Source organism: Gasterosteus aculeatus, chromosome 1, assembly GCF_964276395.1.
Source record: "Gasterosteus aculeatus chromosome 1, fGasAcu3.hap1.1, whole genome shotgun sequence".
Classification (NCBI taxonomy): domain Eukaryota; kingdom Metazoa; phylum Chordata; class Actinopteri; order Perciformes; family Gasterosteidae; genus Gasterosteus; species Gasterosteus aculeatus.
The window spans coordinates 30117291-30135901 of NC_135688.1; the positions used below are offsets into that span (position 1 = coordinate 30117291).

The window sequence follows — 18611 nt, forward strand, 5'->3', positions numbered from 1 at the left end:
CAAAACGCTTCATACAGTAATGAATCATTAGATCTCGTTTCTGGGCTCCGTAACGACCAGTCAGGCCTCCACCAATCGTGTCGCGGGGAAAAAAAACACACGCACACGGGCGCGCGTGCACACGCACAGTGGCCGTTGCAGGCGCGCGTCCTTCCTCCCCTGCAGCGCAGTTTGCACGAAGCTGCAGCGCCGCATCCCTCTCGCTTTCTGCAGCCGCGCATGCATCGGCTCCGGGATCGATTTCCCCCCCGTATCGGAAACCAATCCGTAGCCGCATGGTGACGTCACGCCGCTGATCGGCAATAGTTGCTGGGCGGGGGGCTGCCAGGGAGGCAGACGGGAGCAGCGGAACCTCCACACCGGATTAACGAAGCGAAGGAAAAACACCAAATACTCTCCTCTTGCACGAGCGGCGTGCGTGGACGCGCACGGGATTGTTTGCTGTTTTTGTTTATTCCGTCGCGGCGGGCGCGTGGGGCATGTAGCGGGTCCGTCACGGCCGCCCGCGGGGGGAGGAGGATGGACTGAGCCAGCTGTGGCCTGCTCCTGACGGCAACACCTGGCCGGTGAGCCGCGCCGGGAAGCGGGAGCCCGGTGAGTCGCCGTGACCTCGTCCTCTGCCCGCCGGTGTGCACGCGCTGACCGAGAGGTTGCGTGTGATTAACGAGGAGCGCGCGAGCTCTTGCGTGGAAAAGAGAATTTTCTTGATTCCTTGAGCTTGACACGCTGTCAGACGCCTCGTGTGCCGCGCGCGCGCGCTCACCTGCACACGCGCTGCAAAGCTCGGAAGGTAGAACCAATTACTGCGTTAGTGAGGGTTACATCGCGCTGCAGAACTAAACAAGGGGAGGCATTGCCATTTCATTAGGAATCCTCACAGGATACATTACCGTACCGGCTTAGACGCCATTGGGTTACTGCCGGGAGTGTATGTTTACACCATAAGGTCACCGTGGACACAATACGAGTCCCTGCAGGATTGTTAAAGCAGCAGAAACGCAGTGATCTCCGTGAACCTGCTCAGCGGCCCCCCGGGGGGGCCTTGACAGTGACTTCCTGTTCGCCGTGCGCCCACCTTCCTAACCGGCTTGTAGTCCTTCTGCAGGGTCAGAGGCCGCCTCAGCAGCCAGCCGGCGGCGTACTACCGCGCGCGGAAGGAGGAGGAGGAGGAGGAGGCGGCGGAGATGGAGGAAGGGGACGGAGAGGGGGAAGGGCCCCTGGCGGTCACAGAGAGGCCGAGCGGTCACGGCATCCAGCCCAACGCCGGCGGCGGCAGCACCACCACCACCAACAACCTCCTGGCCTCCGTCAAAGAGCAGGTAGGAGGCAGGAGATGCTGCAGTCAGCCCTTGTTGGCTGGCTGGTGGCCCTCCTGATGAGCCTACAGTCATGCACGGAGACGATGGGCCCCTGAATGTAAAAGTCCCCCATCCCACCTACGTAACAGCAGCCAAATGGACAGACAAGTGACCACAGTCACTTATTGTCTCTTTGTGGTCATTTAGCATCTATTTATAGTCTCCTCGTGCAGAAGCTCCGCTGCATGGACCCAGCGAGGTCCATGTGTGATACCATCACCGTGTTCTGATTCCAGTAGGAGGGGCCACCCGGCTGGCCCCGCCCCCGCTCACAGGATGATTTAAGTCCGTGATTCACTGAAATTTACTTGGTCTCCATGCTATGCTCCAAATGTGCCCCGCAAAATCTATTAAAACCCCCAATAATAACTTCTCAGGAGGCGATGTCTGTTTAAATGATGTAAAACGAGATTTGTGTTACATGTCCAGAGACACTTGCAGCTTCAGAACGTCTCTCCCCGTCTCTTAGTATGTCTCCTTCTGTCTGTCTCTTAGTCTGTCTCCTTCCCCGGCTGTTATTCCTATGCTGCTTTCTATCCCGTCAACATGGCAGCCTTTCTGTTCTGGACAGTGGCCATGTTCTCCACTGTGTGTGTGTGTGTGTGTGTGTGTGTGTGTGTGTGTGTGTGTGTGTGTGTGTGTGCGCGCGCACTGCTGTTTAAATGCTTAAAACGTCCAAGAAAAGAGGTTCTGCTCTTCCTCTTAATCTTGGTCCCTTTGGAGGCATCGGGAAGCTCTCCTCCCAGGTGGAGTTGAGGCACTCTGGCTTCCTCCGTGGTGCGGCGTTGGTTTTCGCCGGGCGCTGCGGGAGCCGCTTCGTCAGCCCTTGATCAAGACTTAATGCCGCAGAAGCTCTGCCTGCCGCTGGAAACTCACTCGTTTTCACACGCGAGGACCCGTGACTGCTGCAGCGCGCGTTGCCTTCCGGTGGAATAGGTGCATGTGTTCGCTCGCAGTCAGTGTTCATGCAGAGGCTCAGCTCCTCACCAGACACAAGGCTCCAAACAGGAGGTGCATGTTGAGGGCGGGACGGAGAGATGCGGATGCTGAACAGCTAAACAACGTGCAGCCGGATTGACGTCGCGAGAGAGGAACCATTTTCTCTGTCGGGCTTCGAGCTGCGAGTGGGGAAAGTAATTAGCTTCACCTTTCTCTTCTGCGTGCTGAAATGCAAGCGGCAGCGCCGCTCAAGCGTCAAATCTGCCTCCTGCAGCTTTGCCACAGAAATGTCAAATTATACTTGCTAAATGGAGCAAATCACTTATGGCCCTCCATTGTGCTCGGGCCCTGACGCGCTGCCACTTTGCTCTCATTGAGTCCGTTAAAGGCTTGGAAATAACGGCGGTGGCGCACAGCTTGCCACGTCTGGGGCTGACGCACAGACGACAGCTTGCTGCAAAGATGTCGGCCGCTGCAAGAGAGAAACGCGTCCCTGACATCGGATCCGAGCAGTTAGGCGAGCTGTCACAATACAACGTTTCAACGCGCTTGGAGAGCCGAGTATAGGAGTTTGGGTCGGCTTTGACTTCCAACGTTTCTGAAATGCATCCAACCCGTCTGCTAAAACGGGTTCAGATGGGGTCCAAGGACCAGGCGGCGGCTGCCGGGCGGTCAGCTGCAGGGTGCAGGAGCAGTGGTCCTCTGCAAGTGACGCACGGCGCTGCTGAAAAGGAACGTGCATGCTCTGCAAAACCCACCCCGGGGGAAAGAAAGGGGGGAGAAAAAGCTCAATAAAACCACAACTGGGCCAAGTCAGCGCTCCGCACGCTTGGATTGAGTTCAGCTATTGGGGCTAAAAACACCTGGTGAATTTACCGAACGTCGATGGGGATGATTGATGGAGCTTGTCCTGTCAGAGGTCCGCCTCCGCGGGGGTCACAATCTCAGTCGCAGGGTTAAACCATCTCCGTCAATCCAGTTAATGTCACCGCCGCTCCTCCCCAGGCAGCGGCTGCTGTTACACGTTCCCATGCGTGCTCGCTGTCATGTTTCGGGGGAAAGCGGGAGCTGGAGATGGTGCCTGGCTGTCATCTACCGATCACGGATTCAAAGAGGAAAGTCCACCCTCAGATTGCATTGTGGGAGTTATTTACCTTTTCGGTGCCTCGTGTGTTTAGTGACTCCCGGCGGCTCCCACGAAGCCCCTTGGGGGCCCTCAGAGAACCATCACGTCTTCTGTGGGTGAAGCACTGCAATAGTTCACACGTATTTACAGACTCTGCAGAAAAGATGCACCTTAAAAAAACCAATCTGCCTATTTAACAACGCCTTAAAGTGTGAAGACTCCTTCAGGCTTGTACAAGATGGCGATTTTAGGGGCGGCGATGTGTCGCAGCAGCAGAACCAGGCCCGACATTTCACGGATGTCACCGGTGCAGCCCGGATAAAGCAACCTGCCGGGCTGCGATTCGACACGGCGGGAGGAAGGCTGGTGTCCCTCGATGGCAGGGAGAAACCGTTGGCAACGCCGCCTCCCCCAGCTGGCACCAAGCAGCCCTCTGCAATCAACCCGGTCTCCAGGCCATCACGAGGGGGTGACGGGGGCGCGGGACGCGGCTCCGCTTGTCCCCCGGAGGCCCCCCCCCGCCGTGAAAACAAGGGGGGCTGTGTGCCGCCGCTGCCCCCCTCCCACCCGTCCCGTCCTGTCTCTGAGGAGAAGGCCAGGCGGAGTCCGCCGTGGTGCTGTGACAGTGTCACTGTTGTGTCCCTCAAATTGCTGGACGCGTCCCATCCCGAGGTCACCCCGAGGCGACCTCTTGCTAGTTTGAATCTGCCAATGTGTGACTGCAGCCGACGTTGTAGATTCAAAGTGTCGACACAGTTCAAAGGTGAGCCACAAAGAATCGCTCACTGATTTTGACTATTTCTCTGGATCTGTCTTTCCTCTTTCAAGCCGTTTCTCTGTATGAGTCACCATAATGCAACGTGAAACCAGTAAATCCCCCCAGATATATCCAATTTACCTCGTTATGGGGGCTTGAGAAAGTCTGGCAGAAGTTTCCACAGTTGCGCACTGAAATCGGCATTTTGAAATATTTCGGAGCAGTCGGCAATTTAAACAATTCAACATCATTAGAACTGTAAAATTAGCCGCCGCAATAATGTGATCATGTGTGTGATAATACGTCAGATTGAGTCTTTATTTCTGAGCTCATTTTGATTTAAGACTCTGCAATCGGTCCGTCGCTCTTAGTTCTTGCCGCCAAAACATTCCCTAGCGGATGAGACACGAGCAAACAGCCGACGCGGAAGAACCGTTAGCTAACGTCAAACCGTTCGCTAACGTTAAACCGTGCGGCGGTAAACTGCGAGCGCCACGCGGCCCGAGCTGACCCAAATACAAAAGGGCTTTTATCAAGAGCCTTAAACAGACGCACCGCTGCGAGCCTTTTGTACTTTTTGAAGGATTATCAAACGAACGGCTTTAAACAAACCAGGGACGGATTTGAACGTTGCACATTTGTATGTATTTAATCAGAAGGACGGTTCCCGTGTGGTGTCTCTGAAGGATCTCCTGCTGGAAGGACATTCTGTTGGTCTGATCTGGTGAAGAGCACTCCATCCGCCACCATCTCAGCTTGGGATGCTCGACTGCGTGTCTTTTTCTACCTCGGGATGTTTCCCCGTGAGGTCTTTTCACTTGTAGACACCTTCATCTCCCTCCTGTCGGGAGAAGTGCCGACGCATTTTTCAGCATCGGCCGTCTTTTTGCCAGAGGTTTGACGCCTGCAGCGTCTGAGGACACGTCTTGTGTCGATGTGTCCTCGGCCCTGGTGACTCGGATGTGTCCTTGTGGTTAAGCCCTCGCGTCGACACCCTTTCTCTTCACCACAGGTGTGAAAGTGACCTCCAGCAGCCTGGTTTCCAGCCGGGTGGCTTTATATTTAGACCTTCTCTTTTTTTTTTTTTTTTGGAGACGGACCCTGATGACGCCAGCTGGGATTCCTAGAAGATTTACGAAGCAGCTGGAAGGCTGCGTGTTATGTAACTGAATAAAAATGAGCCACGGCCAAAACTGCAAGGGACCCAACCGCAGTCTGCACACGTCTGCTCTTCTTTCATTACCCTTGAGCAAGGCATTGGATCCCTCCAAGCGCTTGGGAAGTAGGGCACGTCTTAGTGTCGCGGCGTTGGAGTTGTCCAGATTGCCTAATGGACAAATGTCATGTTTTGAGATACATATCACATTTCTTCTCTGCCTAATCACATTTTGAACATGGATACAAAATGAAAAGGATTTTTTCTATTTAAATCACAAAGCACTGAATCAGGAAGCGTCTGATGCACATAAACATTCCTGCGGAGCGCGATCAGACGGTCTTAACGTTTTAAATTCCCAGCGAAAAAAATCCATTTAATTATGGAGGGCGAAAGGATAACTTTAAGCCTTAAAACTCGTGTACTGACAAAAAGAAGAAAATATGAAGTGTATATTTAATGCTTTAATGTCCAGGGGTTCCGACCCCAATCGACTAGCAGAACCGACCTGTTCTGTTTTATCGCTCTCGGCTCAGTGATTCTATCTGCACCTCTTCTTTTTAGGGTTTTGAATCTAGAATTCACTCACACTGACTCGATCGAATGCGCCGAGCCGCGGGGCCCAAACACAGAGCGGGTTTTAGGCGTAATTCTAACTGGCATCAGTCTTAAAAAGGAGGATTAAATTGCTGTCGCGTTGTAGTAAAAAAGGAACGCCTCCCTGCAGGAGCTGCAGTTCGAGCGGCTGACTCGGGAGCTGGAGGAGGAGCGGCAGATCGTGGCCAGCCAGCTGGAGAGGTGCATGCTGGGAGCCGAGTCCCCGGCGGGAGACAGTAGCAGGTAAGCATGAAGTTTACATGTGACCAACGAGGGAGGCGTCTTGTTCTCCTTTGTTTGTCGTCTCATTCATTTAAATCAGATTTCCTTTGAGCGCTTATTCCCGTTGTAATCTTCCTACATTTGTGTATAAACATTTATCTCTCATCTATTTTCTCCACCTCTCTTCTACTGAAGCTCATCCGAGAAGTCGTTTGCATGGAGGTCTGCAGGTACAGATTTCTCACGTTTTAACCTTTTAAATGTTTTATCTAGGAAGTTACTTTGGCGAGAAAGTGTTACTATCTGGTTCTGCGAACAAAATGTCCCTGAAACCTGAAATCAGATCAAATCTAATCATTTCGGCTCTAAAGAAAGCAGTTTTTCAAGCTGTAGAAGGACTGTTCCACCTCCAAAGGGATGGAAATTCCACTGAAGCAAAACTAAACAACGTTTCCGGCGGAATTTATGAGCTTTGAAATGGATCCATTTACTATTCTGTCACAGATCCCTCGGCTCGGTTTCACGGCTCATTCTTCTCTGCCGGCTTTCCAATAGAACAAAAGCAACGGTGTAAAGTCCGTCGTGTGTTTGGGCCAAACAACCTTTACATTTAATGTCTTTTATTAAGAAAATTCCTTCTGCAAAGGTAGAGCTACCGAAGTGGACCATTTTTTGGGGGGAAACGCATCTGACTTTGCAGATTCGTAACTCGGCGGTTGATGCCCCGGCAGGTGGAGAGTTGCGGGGCGGAGCCTTGGTGGCGTCTGGACGTCAGCTGGAGGCGGAGGACGGGCTCTTCATGCCCGAACCGGACCGCGCCTCCCTGCATGACAGTGAGGGTCTGTTGCATGTACAAAATTCCGGGTTCCCGTCACCGACATCGACGCACTTTGTCGTTTTATGAGGCAAAAAAACGGCAGAAATCTGCAACAAATCCCACACGTCCCTTTTGTGATCATCACGTCAAATACAAACATCCACTCACATCACTTTAACAAAGAGCTGTTTGAATTTTCCACACGGCTGGGGTGGTCTGATGAAAATGTCCCTCACATGCTTCCTGCTCCTCATCCCACAGGAGAAAGTAGTCCAGCAGCTGTGTGCCGATGGTTCTTAAAGCAGAACATCCATGTGCACGCGTTCACACGCATAACGCCCCTCAACGAGTTGAGAGCCCAGCGACATGAAATGCAAATCATGGAGCTGGCTGTGACTGTGTCCGCGCCGGGCCGGGTTTGACCACAAGAAGCACCGGCGAGGTGCTTCCTCACCTTGTCGTCCCCTCTCTCAGGCTCGGGGGGCCACTCGGCCCACGTGACCTCGTACTCGGACAGCGGCTACCAGGACAGCAGCGTCAGCTACTACAGCAACCAGAACGTGGTGCGTTCGGAGCCCCGCGCCTCCGTGTCCAGGAGCCCGAGAGCCGAGGGCCAAGCGTCCGGGCAGGTAGGAGCTCGCGCGAACGTTTGTCTTCTTTGACACAAAGATGATTTAAACGAATGAGTTCCTTTTATCACAGACTGGTGTCTAATAATGATGAAGAACTTCAGCTTAACCTTTCAAATTGACTCAAATCTGAATCACGTTATTCTCTCGTGTGGCTGATAATGACAGCAGGAGCAGGAATGACTGATGAGCAGTGGTTTGAATCTTTTCTCCCGATTTTGTCCAAAACCCAGCAGCTTCTCTGTAACCACAAAAAGACAGCGATGGTCACAATGCAAAAAAAATAATAGTTCACATATAAAATAAGTATTAGAATTCACCATCTTATTTTTCCACAACAGATGCCTCGGTATGAATTGTGTATTTCTTCCTCGCAGGTGTCGGGCCGCGTGCTGCGCAGGATGGCCTCCCTGCCCTCCCGGAGCCAGTCTCCCGGCTGTGGCGCCGTCTCGCCGTCCCGCGTCTCCCTGCGGACGTCCCAGGGCAGCACCTACGACTCGCCCGTCCTCTCGGAGCCCAAACCTCTCGCCGCCGTGTTCCCCGGCACCGCCCTGCCGCCCTCCTGCCCCTCGCCGCCCTCCCCGGCCGACGGCCCGCGGGGCGGCCTGGTCCTCGGGGGAGTCGGGGCGGGCGGGCGTCTGGGCTCCACCCTGTCGCTGGTGGAGGGGCGGTGTCTGACGGGGTCGCCGCTGCGTGCGGGGATGACGGCGGTGCCGCAGCACTACGGCTCCACGCTGCCGCGGCAGAGCCAGCCGCTGGGCTACGGAGCCGACCCGTACGGGCTGTACCAGAGGGGCGCGCTGCCCCGACCCGACAGCCTCATAGGTCAGCACGCTCTCTCTCTCTCTCACGCACACATTTAAACAAATGGCGCCTCACGCAACGGTGCAACGCGGTGCAGGCATTCATCCCACTGATGCACGCTGACCCCTGACCCCTGATATTCTTTAAGTAGTGCAAAGTCTGCTTTTCAAAAGCTCGTTTAACGCTGCAATAGTCAGGATTATTTATGATGTTTGTATTTTGCATGTGCATTAATATCGACGCGCTTATATATTTACAAGCTTTGTCCATGACGATGTTCTTTAATGGTGGGGTGCGTATCGTCTTACTGGCGGCCGTAGAGGACCAGTGAATGCACACATCCGAGATCCCGTTGGCCTCTATTCAGCTCCTCGCTGCGGTGAGAGCGGTCAGCTCGGCCTCCGGGTGGATTTGGTAAAATCCAACCGGGTCAAAAATGTGGGGCAGAAAATCTCAAGTTGCGTTTCCTCTGAGAAAATGGCTCCACTGGGGAGTTTGGCTGCTGCGCTCGCGGATGTTCTTCAGTAAACCGTCTCCTGCGCTCCGCAGCCTCAGCACCGCCTCTCCGGTTCATTGACCGCACAGGAAGTTGATCGAGCTGCTCTCATTTATTACTGTAGAGGTTCCTGCATCTCCGCAAAGCTGCATGCCGAACAAAAAATACGTTTGAGGCAAACTGCAAGCTGGGCGGGTTTCCATCAGCAACCGGGCTCATTTCATGCACTTTTAGGTCACATGATCTCTTCCAGCACCAGCAGACCGCGCTGCTGGGTTTGACAACGTGCTGCGTGCCGCTATGACAAACGGGGAACGTAATGTTCGAGGGGGGAGGATTCCTCCTCTCCCAGGTGGATGTTTTGATCTGCAGCAGTCTGAAGGGAAACAAGATCACAGCGCGGTGACCTTCCTCCAGGATCTCTCTCGTGCGCCGTTGAAGTCTGTGAGAAGAAACCGCGTTAGTATCTATTGGTCTTCATACGCTCGATGAGGAGGCAGCGGGGGGGGGGTCCACTTAGACTGTATGAGTTCCCTCTAGAATCAGGAACCATTTTGCTTGATCAAATCTGCTCAATTAAAGATGTTTATAATTCCAATATCATGTATCAAATCAAAAAGCTGATATTAACGTGATGGCAGCTAATACTCATACGTTACATACATTGTGACCTTTCTATAATAATGATTATTACTACTGATTATTACTACAATACAAGTCCCCATAATTATAAGAAAATACTAGATATTAATTACATTTCAACTGTAATTATGAGGTGAGAACGTTACGTTATATATAAATTAAATTAGTTTTTCGACTTATTATAGTTTTTGTTTTGTTTTTTCCTAAATCGGGAAACCATTCTGAACGTTTACAGTGTGATGACGATGACGATGACTGACACCTGAGCGACGTGAGGAGGGAGTATTTCTGTGCCGTCCACTAAGACCGATGTTCACACACCTTTTCAAGGAGACGAATTTCAAACCCGAACCGGACGCATCAAACGCCGCGGAGAGACACGTGACCTCTCTTCCTAAACATGGCGCTCCTCCTCCCTCCCTAACCGGCCCTTTGACAACTTTCTCCACCCTTTGCTGAGGATTTACTGATAGAAGCGCTGACGCTGCAGCAGCGACGCAGATTTATCCCCCCGTCCTAAGCCGCTCCCCCTGACCCATATAGGGCTGCTTCTATCGCAGAGCATCAGCCCGCGATTATCAGCTGACGGCCCCGGGAAGGCTTTGCTCTGCCGCGATCGCTTTCAAGCGATGCTCGTCCGTGCGTGTGTGTGTGTGTGTGTGTGACGACATCGGTGCTGTTGTGTTTGTGCATGTGTTGGGAGGGTTGTGTGTGTGTGTGTGTGTGTGTGTGTGTGGGAGGCCGAGTCAGTGAACTAAATAAAATGCCTCTCATTCTCTAGCTGGATGCTTTTAATCCTGCAGCGCTGCTAAGTGGCCCAATGCGTCGCCTGAGTCCTTATTCTCAGTTATCCTGCACATCCAACGTAATCCCAGATTACACCCGCGAGATAAGCAATAGATCAAAATACGAGATTAGGCTACTACTAACCGGTGGCTGAGGTGGGGAAACGGGGTGAGCCGCCAGGCAATAAACCGCGAGATGATCTCTTTCTTTAGAGTGGGCGCAGAATGGGTTGAAACATAATAATAGTTTGTAATATTCATGTGATAAGGGACTGCAGAGGAGCTAAATCCTCATTTGTTATTTAGCTAAAAACCTCGGATTCAATTGTTCAACCGTTTTTATTCTGCAGTAATAATGCAAACTTAAACAAAACCACCCGAATGTTATGAACCTGCCACTGCAGATAGTTCCACTCATACTTCATATTGAATAATATCCAGTTTAAAGGAGCTGTGGAAGAGCGAGGCTCCCACTCGGAGGACGAGCGGGCTTTTGGTAGCAGCCTAAGCATCCTCTGCACTTGGAGGTCGCGGTCTTCGCTCGAACAAGGCCCGAGCCGCATCCAGCGCGCCGCTCCTCACTCCCCTCCGGAGGAATGTTCTGAGCGATAAGCGACCGTCTTATGTAAAGAGCGCTGCGCGAGCAAGCGGCTCCTTCATCACCAGCGTAAAGTGCAAATTGTGTGCTTTCTTCTCGTTGGACTGAGCCAGAGAGCCCCCCCCCCCCCATCCCCCCTCCTCGTGCCCTGAAGCCTGCTTATAATTGGAGCGCGCTTTGAACTGATCTGCGCTCAGATTGGAGGACGGAGGAACCCTCTGCTCCGCTTGTTTGACTTGCTGATGCCGGCGCCTGCAGCAGAATGAATGACCCGAGTCTTTTTCTGTACGTTTTTATAAGCACAGCGGCGGTTGGGATGAGTCGGCATTATGAAATCCACCGGTGTAATGGGCGTAGAGTTGCACGGTCTCACCTACAGAGGGCTGGTGTGCGTGATAACGAGATGAACGTATGATTTATGTATGAGCACGACGGGGCTTCATTTGGCTCCTACAGATGTCGCGCAGCTTTCCGTTTCATGTCATTCTGCAGACGTTATTCGGCACTTTTCTTTGGACTAAAATCATCTCGTGCATGGAATTATATACTTATATCCTCTTATGTTACGCTCATGATTCACCATCCTAACATCTTGTATGTGGCAGATTTGCCCAGCAAACATTCAGTGTTGTTCTATATTTATTTTCTCCTCCTTGATAAGATTTGCTTTGACCAAACGCTTAAATAACGTCCTTTGCGGCTGCAGGGCTTCACAGCTCGTACGCCGACCACTCGGGGCAGATGGACGCAGAGATGAGGGCGGCGCTGTCTCCGGACTGCCACATGACGCCCGTCTTCGATGAGCGCTCCTTCCACAGCCCCCTGTACCACAGCCCCACCCACGACCCCCAGGGCTCCCTCTACAGGACCAGCGCAGGTACTGCAGCGCACCAACGATTCTCGGTATTACACTCTGTAAGCGTGCACACAGGGCACGCGGATGCTGCACAGCGATAGTATTCAAATGTTACTGCGCAGCTTGTTGGCAAAGTACCAAATATCTGGCAATAGTAGTACTCGTAGCAGGAAAACCAGCATGAATACAGGACTAATTCAAGTAATGACGTTGCGGTAAAAGCAGAAATAATCTCTCAAAACATTGCAAATAACTGATTGAATCACTCCTCAGCGTCTGGCGTCCCCTGGTTGAGCTGCCGGACCGTCACATCTGCTTAGAAGATCATTTCTCTCTTTCTCTGCGGGGGGAAATCAGCGTTTACAGGCACAGGAAGTGTTGTTATCGTCGCTCCCCGACGTCAGAACTTAATTAGGCTGAAACCTTTCATGTCCTCGCCGGCTGCCTAATGGAAGCCCTCGCGGAACCATTTGAAGCTGAAAGCTCTGCGGGGTTTGATAGCGCAGCGTCTAAGGAGCCATGTTAGTTCCGTTTAGATTCAAACAAGTTTGGCCTGTGAGACGCCTCCCTTCCTCCCCCCCCCGCTGCTTTAAAAGCTCGTGTGAAGCGCTAATGAAACCGGGTAGCGTTCTCTCGTTTCTCTTACCTCCAGTGTGGTTTGGCTGTCAAGCTCCAAATCCCGCTCTGTTTCTAACGTCTCCCGCCGTCCTCTCCTCAGGGGGGATGGGGACCCTCCCCCGGGCCTCCAGCCAGTGCGGCACGCTGCCGTACCAGAGGAGCAGCTACGGGCTGAGCACCGCCGCCCTGTACGTGGACTCCTACCGGCTCTCCGGGGAGCCCGTCTTCTCCCACCGCCACTCGGGACTGCTGGATCGAGAGGTCACGCGCACGCCGTCCATCGAGAGCATCCACAAGGACCCCAGGTGCTGGCGGGCGCAAAACGCCCACTCACACCGCGAAAGCGCGCCCGAGCGGTCGGCCTTGAATGAGCTGCGCTCTCCGTTTTTCCCACCTCAGGGAGTTTGCCTGGCGTGACCCCGAGCTGCAGGAGGTCATCCACATGCTGCAGCATCACTTCCCCTCCGTGCAGGCCAACGCCGCCGCGTACCTGCAGCACCTGTGTTACGGGGACAACGGGGTGAAGGTGGAGGTGAGGACGCCGCGTTCGAGGGCTCGACTCAAAACACGTCCTCCGAGGGTTTCTTTACCTTTCCTCAGATACCCTCCTCTGTCTCCGAGGGTCTATTCTCCGCTTCCGGGGTTTGAAGTTTGACTTTTCTTTCTGCCGCCGTCCTCTGAGCCAAAGCGCCATCTGCTCCTGTGAAACTTTGAGGAACGTCGGTGCCAAATGTGCAGCCGCTCGCTCTTCCCCGTGCAATAAATAGCTCCTCCGTGGTTTTAATCAGCCTGCAGGAGCGCCGGCTCGTTTCCTGTGGCGGTTCGAGAGAAGTGTCTGCTGCTCCCCCAGACGGCTTTATTTTGAGATGACACAAGTTTTGAGCATTGAACGAATTCTCGCTTTATTTGAATGTTTCTGTAAAGGAATTATCAATCTGCTCCGATAGAGAGAATTGGATCGATTGTCTACGTCTTAGAATGTTTAAACCGTTTTAACTGACCAGCATGAGCACAAGATAAATGAGAAATGAAAGTGTGTGAAACACCCGCACATCCCTCGTCTCTGATTGGTCTGCAGGTGTGTCACCTGGGAGGGATCCAGCACCTGGTGGACCTGCTGGATCACAAGCTGACGGAGGTCCAGAAGAGCGCCTGCGGGGCCCTGAGGAACCTGGTCTACGGCAAGGCCACCGACAACAACAAGGTGGCGCTGAGGAACTGCGGCGGCGTGCCGGCCCTGCTGCGACTCCTCAGGAAAACCACCGACAACGAAGTGCGGGAGCTGGTCACCGGTACGACTCTCCGGGTTAACGCGAGCGCTTTCTCTTCATAAAGGTGCTGAGTCACAGACTCACATTGAAAAGGGTCCTTTTGTTCGCGCATTATGTGCATTATGTCGTGCAAAAACCTTACACGGCGGCCGGGAAACACTTTGCTACATTTCTCTTTCACTGAAAACCAAAACCTGATCAATTCCAAAGCTGCACAACCAAAAAAAAACCTTTATTTAATTATTATAAATCCTCACCAAAACAAGCTAAAATCCCTGAATCCAGCAGGTCAGATACAGAACAGGAGCCTTAAAGAGAAGGCAGCTTCCAGATGGACATCACCCCCCCCCGCTGTGATTGGCGTGGGTGTCCTGCCGGTCTGACCGCCTGGCGGCGTGTTGTGTATGGAACTGAGTGGCGGCTGTGCTGTGGGAGGCGAGTGCGGCGGCGGTGTTGAAGGAACAGATCTGGGGACAGATGCTAAGATAATGTGCTTTGGAAGCGGACATACTGTTTGGTAGCGGGAGGAGGGAAGCTGCGAGACGCCTCCCGTCTGATAGAAAGCGTCTTTCTTTACAAGCTCACCGCAGGTTTGGTCTTTTCACATATTTCAGCCTATTATGAAACTATATTTGTGTCTTTATTACACAAATAAAAACAATGCTCTGAAAGAGCGAGGCTCTCCCCCGCAGGCTGTTTGATTTGCACGTCCAGCCCAGGCAAAGTAAGGGTTTTAAAATCGTTTTCGTGTGCTATCCTGCAGAAAAGCATGATTTCTTCCTTGACGTGATTCACGGGTCAGAAGGTCAAACGAGAAGCGTAAACTCAAGTGCAATTAAAATACACGCGAGCCTCCCTTTGCACCCACAGGCGTCCTGTGGAACCTCTCGTCATGTGACGCGGTGAAGATGACCATCATCCGCGACGCCCTCTCCACACTCACCAACACCGTGGTCATCCCCCACTCGGGCTGGAGCAGCCTCTCGCACCGCGACGAGCACAAGGTCAAGTTCCAGTCCTCCCTGCTGCTGCGTAACACCACCGGCTGCCTGAGGTGAGGATTTGCTCCTGTTGTTCATTGGCAGACGATAAAGTGGCTTTGACCTGCAGATGTTTATGCGTATTCATCAGCAACGTGTTTTGCATTTACACAAACTCACGTCTTCTCGTCCACAAGAAGCCTCCAGCGATGCTCTGCATTCAGGCGGTAGATTGATGGTATAGAAATGCATTGTGGGAGTCATGTGCTGCCGTGCAGCCTTCTCGTGTCCGCCAAGGATCCTATTGGAGAACCACGCCCCCCCCCCCCCCCCCCGCTCCCCCATCTACTTGTATCCAGGCAGGTTTTGAGCCACCGTGTGGGAGAATCCACACACTGCTTCTCAGTCTGGGTTAGTGTGTGACTGTGTGTGTCTGTCTGTGTGTGTCTGTGTGTGTGTGTGTGTGTGAGGAACCTGAGCTCAGCAGGGGAGGAGGCGAGGAGTCAGCTGCGCTGCTGTGAAGGTCTGGTGGACTCGCTGCTTCACGTCCTCAAAGCCTGCGTCAACACCTCCGACTACGACAGCAAGGTGCTAAAAAAACATATTTATTCACGTACAATTCACCCCGTGGAAACAAACGTTAGCGACGACAAAAGGCTCATTCCGATGGACCAGCTGGAGGTTTAATGGTCGTCTACCCGTCTCAGATCGTGGAGAACAGCGTCTGCACCCTGAGGAACCTCTCGTACCGCCTGGAGGTGGAGATGCCCTCCTCCCGTCTCCTAGGCAACCAGGAGCTGGACACCCTGCTGGGCTTCTCCTCCCCGGCCAAGGAGCTGGACTACCTCTGCTGGGGCAAGAGGAGGCGCGGCAGGAAGCGCGGCGGCTGGCCCGACGACAAGGTGTGAACGCAGCGCGGGGGGGGGGGGGGGGGGGTCTTTGGATTGTTTGGTAAACGTTTTCTTCTGCAGTCCAAATGACAGAATAACGTTTCAAACCACCTCGCATGTGTTCGCCGCAGTGGGACGGCGTGGGGCCGACCCCGGGCTCCTCCCAGTCCCTGAGGGGGGCGGAGCTTCTGTGGCACCCCGTGGTGGTGAAGCCGTACCTCAACCTGCTGGCCGAGAGCTCCAACCCCGCCACGCTGGAAGGCGCCGCCGGGTCGCTGCAGAACCTCTCTGCTGGGAACTGGAAGGTAGAACTCGGCGCTCTGAACGCCGCAATACCTCAAATGATCTGATTACACGTGTGTGTGTGTGTGTTTGTGTGTGTGTGTGTGTGTGTGTGTGTGTGTGTGTGTGTGGCCCCAGTTCTCAGCCTACATCCGAGCAGCGGTGCGTAAGGAGAAAGGTCTGCCCATCCTGGTGGAGCTGCTGAGGATGGACAACGACCGGGTCGTCTGCTCCGTCGCCACCGCCCTCCGGAACATGGCGCTGGACAGCCGCAACAAGGAGCTGATAGGTGAGCTCACCGCCGCTCGTCGCGAACGTCCGCTGACACCCTGGATCTGTGATGACAACAGTGCACGCCGCCGCCCCCCCCCCCTCTGCTTCAGGAAAGTACGCCATGCGGGACCTGGTGAACCGGCTGCCCGGCGGCGCTCCGCCCGTCCTGTCGGACGAGACGGTGGCGTCCGTCTGCTGCACGCTGCACGAGGTCACCAGCCGCAACGTGGAGAACGCCAAGGCGCTGGCCGACAGCGGCGGCATCGAGAAGCTGGTGGACATCAGCAAAGGGCGCGGGAAAGGGTACGGAACCGCCGACAGCTGAGCGAGCACGCGCAGACGCGCCGCGCGGTATGTGATGTGGGAAATGACCTTGATGCCGCAGGTACTCGACGAAGGTGGTGAAGGCGGCGGCGCAGGTGTTGAACACGCTGTGGCAGTACAGAGAGCTGAGGAACCTCTACAAACAGGTCGGGGCCCGCAGACGCAGCATGAATGTCTTAGGTCGTGAAACGTCGGCGTGTCCCAGTGAAATGATTTCTGCAGGGGGACAAATATGAGACTTGTCGGTATAAAAGGGAGGGAGGGACTAAACCGAGCTTTGTGTGAGCAGGACGGCTGGAACTACACCCACTTCGTGACCCCGGTCTCCACCCTGGATCGAGACCGCTACCTGTCCCACCCGACGCTGCCCACCAGCCCGCTGCAGATGTCCCCCGTCATCCAATCGGGTGCGAGAGCTCAAACCCGGGGCGTCTCCCGGAGGTTCAATGGACATCGAGCGTTGGAGAAACTACACGACTGATAATAATTTGTCTTTTTCTTTTCTTTCTTTTTCCAACCCTCTCCAGGCGGCAGCGCGACGTCCTCGCCGGCGATGCTCGGCATAAGGAGACACAGTTCAAACTACCAGAGAGCGCAGTCGTCTATGCAACTCGACACGTATTACGGAGACAACAGTTTACACAAACAGTACCCAGGTCGGCATTGTTCACCTGACACCTGCTGCACATTGACACCGAGGTGCCTCCGTGTTCAGGCTTTGCGTTCCTCCCCTCAGAGTCCCAGACGAAAACTCCGTACTTCATCGGGACTTACTCCTCCCAGTCGGGAGAGGATTTGAGAAGGTCCCAGGTAAGACATCTGTGAAATCCAGCGTCAACATGAAGCGGTCGGTTTAGTGTCTCACTCGCCGAATGTCCGCTTCCCCCCCCCCCCCCCAGCACGCAGAGCCGTTCTACGACGAGCCCGACAGGAAGAACTACAACAGCTACAGAATGTACCTGTCGTCCCCGCAGGGCTACGGGGAGGAGGAGCAGCGCTACGAGGACGAGCCGGGACACCTCGACCCCGCCTCCCCCGACGCGTTCGCCGGCCACTCGCTGCCATTCAAAGCCAACACCAACTACGTGGACTTCTACTCCACCACGCGGAGGCCTTCCAGCAGGGCCAACAAGTTCACCGGCTCCCCCGACTCCTGGGTGTAGAAAGTGTGTGTGTGCGTGCGTGTGTGTGCGTTTGTCAAAACTGTACCGAAGGACGCGGGCTCAGTTTGACCATGTGCCACAATAATGCAGATAAATATGAACTATTCCTTTTACTTTGTAAACTGAAGAACCGTGACGTGCTTTTTGTATAAGTTAGTGATCTTAACCGTTAACGTGGGAAGGAGGACAATTGTAACAATAACAATCAGCTTTAATTATACGACAATACAAAGCTCGATAATAAAAGTCTCAAATTCGAGAGAAAAAATGAATAAATAAATATAAAATAAAAGTTGCATTTAATGCATTTGTTTATAGGAACAATTTTGAAGAAGTAACTTAAAAGTGAAGTTATGGCTACAAGCCGTGCTGCTAAGAGCAAGTTTCCATTAAGGTTTTTCTGTATTGAAAATAAGAAAACGCCAGTCAGGAAATCTCAACTTAAGCGTTTGAACCTGATCTGCATTACTGTGGACGTGGATTTGTTTCCCGTGGGCTTCGTCAAAAGCTGCTCGTCTAGAGCGTTTTTCATTTGTCATTAGCCAGCAACATCCTGAGGGATCCCGTAAGAAGACCCAATACTATTAACAAGGATAAGTCATAGTGGTACTATTTGAGTTTAAATAAACAAAACTGCGATAAATAAAACAGACTGTGCTCTAAAAACTTTTAAAAGACTCCTAGAACCGCGGTTACAACTGTGTGTTGGCCAAAAAGTGCAGTAATATCATAAAGTATGTGAATTGTGTGGGGGAAAAAAACGTGAAAATCTATTTGTACAGGTACAACGGTTTGAGCGTCCTGTCAGTTTGTTGTATTCAATATGTGGAACTTTCTGTGATTGTGTGAAGAAGATTTTTCTATTATTTATTATTTATTTACTTGTGACCTGACCAAAATACATCTGTCTGTTCTGTCCAAAACTGATGATAATGTGCAATGTTACAGAGGGAAATATATGTATAGGGATTAAAGATTATATCATGACAACAGATCGGAAATCATCTTTTTGGACCGAAAAATCCCAA

At 53.0% G+C, this 18611-nt stretch overlaps 1 protein-coding gene across 7 annotated transcripts; it reads left to right on the plus strand.

Annotated features, from left to right (window-relative positions):
• The first annotated feature begins 101 nt into the window (after positions 1-101).
• On the plus strand, positions 102-18577 carry LOC120815500 (plakophilin-4). 7 transcript variants are annotated; one of them, XM_040170310.2, is made up of 22 exons: positions 102-594; positions 1095-1319; positions 6064-6176; positions 6351-6385; positions 6887-6994; positions 7447-7601; positions 7979-8426; positions 11633-11803; positions 12501-12705; positions 12800-12932; positions 13479-13692; positions 14542-14725; positions 15122-15239; positions 15359-15553; positions 15673-15846; positions 15962-16112; positions 16207-16399; positions 16482-16566; positions 16710-16827; positions 16948-17076; positions 17157-17230; positions 17320-18577. In XM_040170310.2, exons 2-22 carry the CDS (start codon positions 1185-1187, stop codon positions 17581-17583), a joined length of 3402 nt encoding a protein of 1133 aa, XP_040026244.1. In that variant the 5' UTR covers positions 102-594; positions 1095-1184; the 3' UTR covers positions 17584-18577. The 7 variants fall into 7 exon arrangements, with proteins under 7 accessions (XP_040026244.1, XP_077958655.1, XP_077958647.1 ...); XM_078102529.1 differs by having other exon boundaries at positions 17395-18577; XM_078102521.1 differs by having other exon boundaries at positions 6887-6988.
• Positions 18578-18611: the final 34 nt, after the last annotated feature.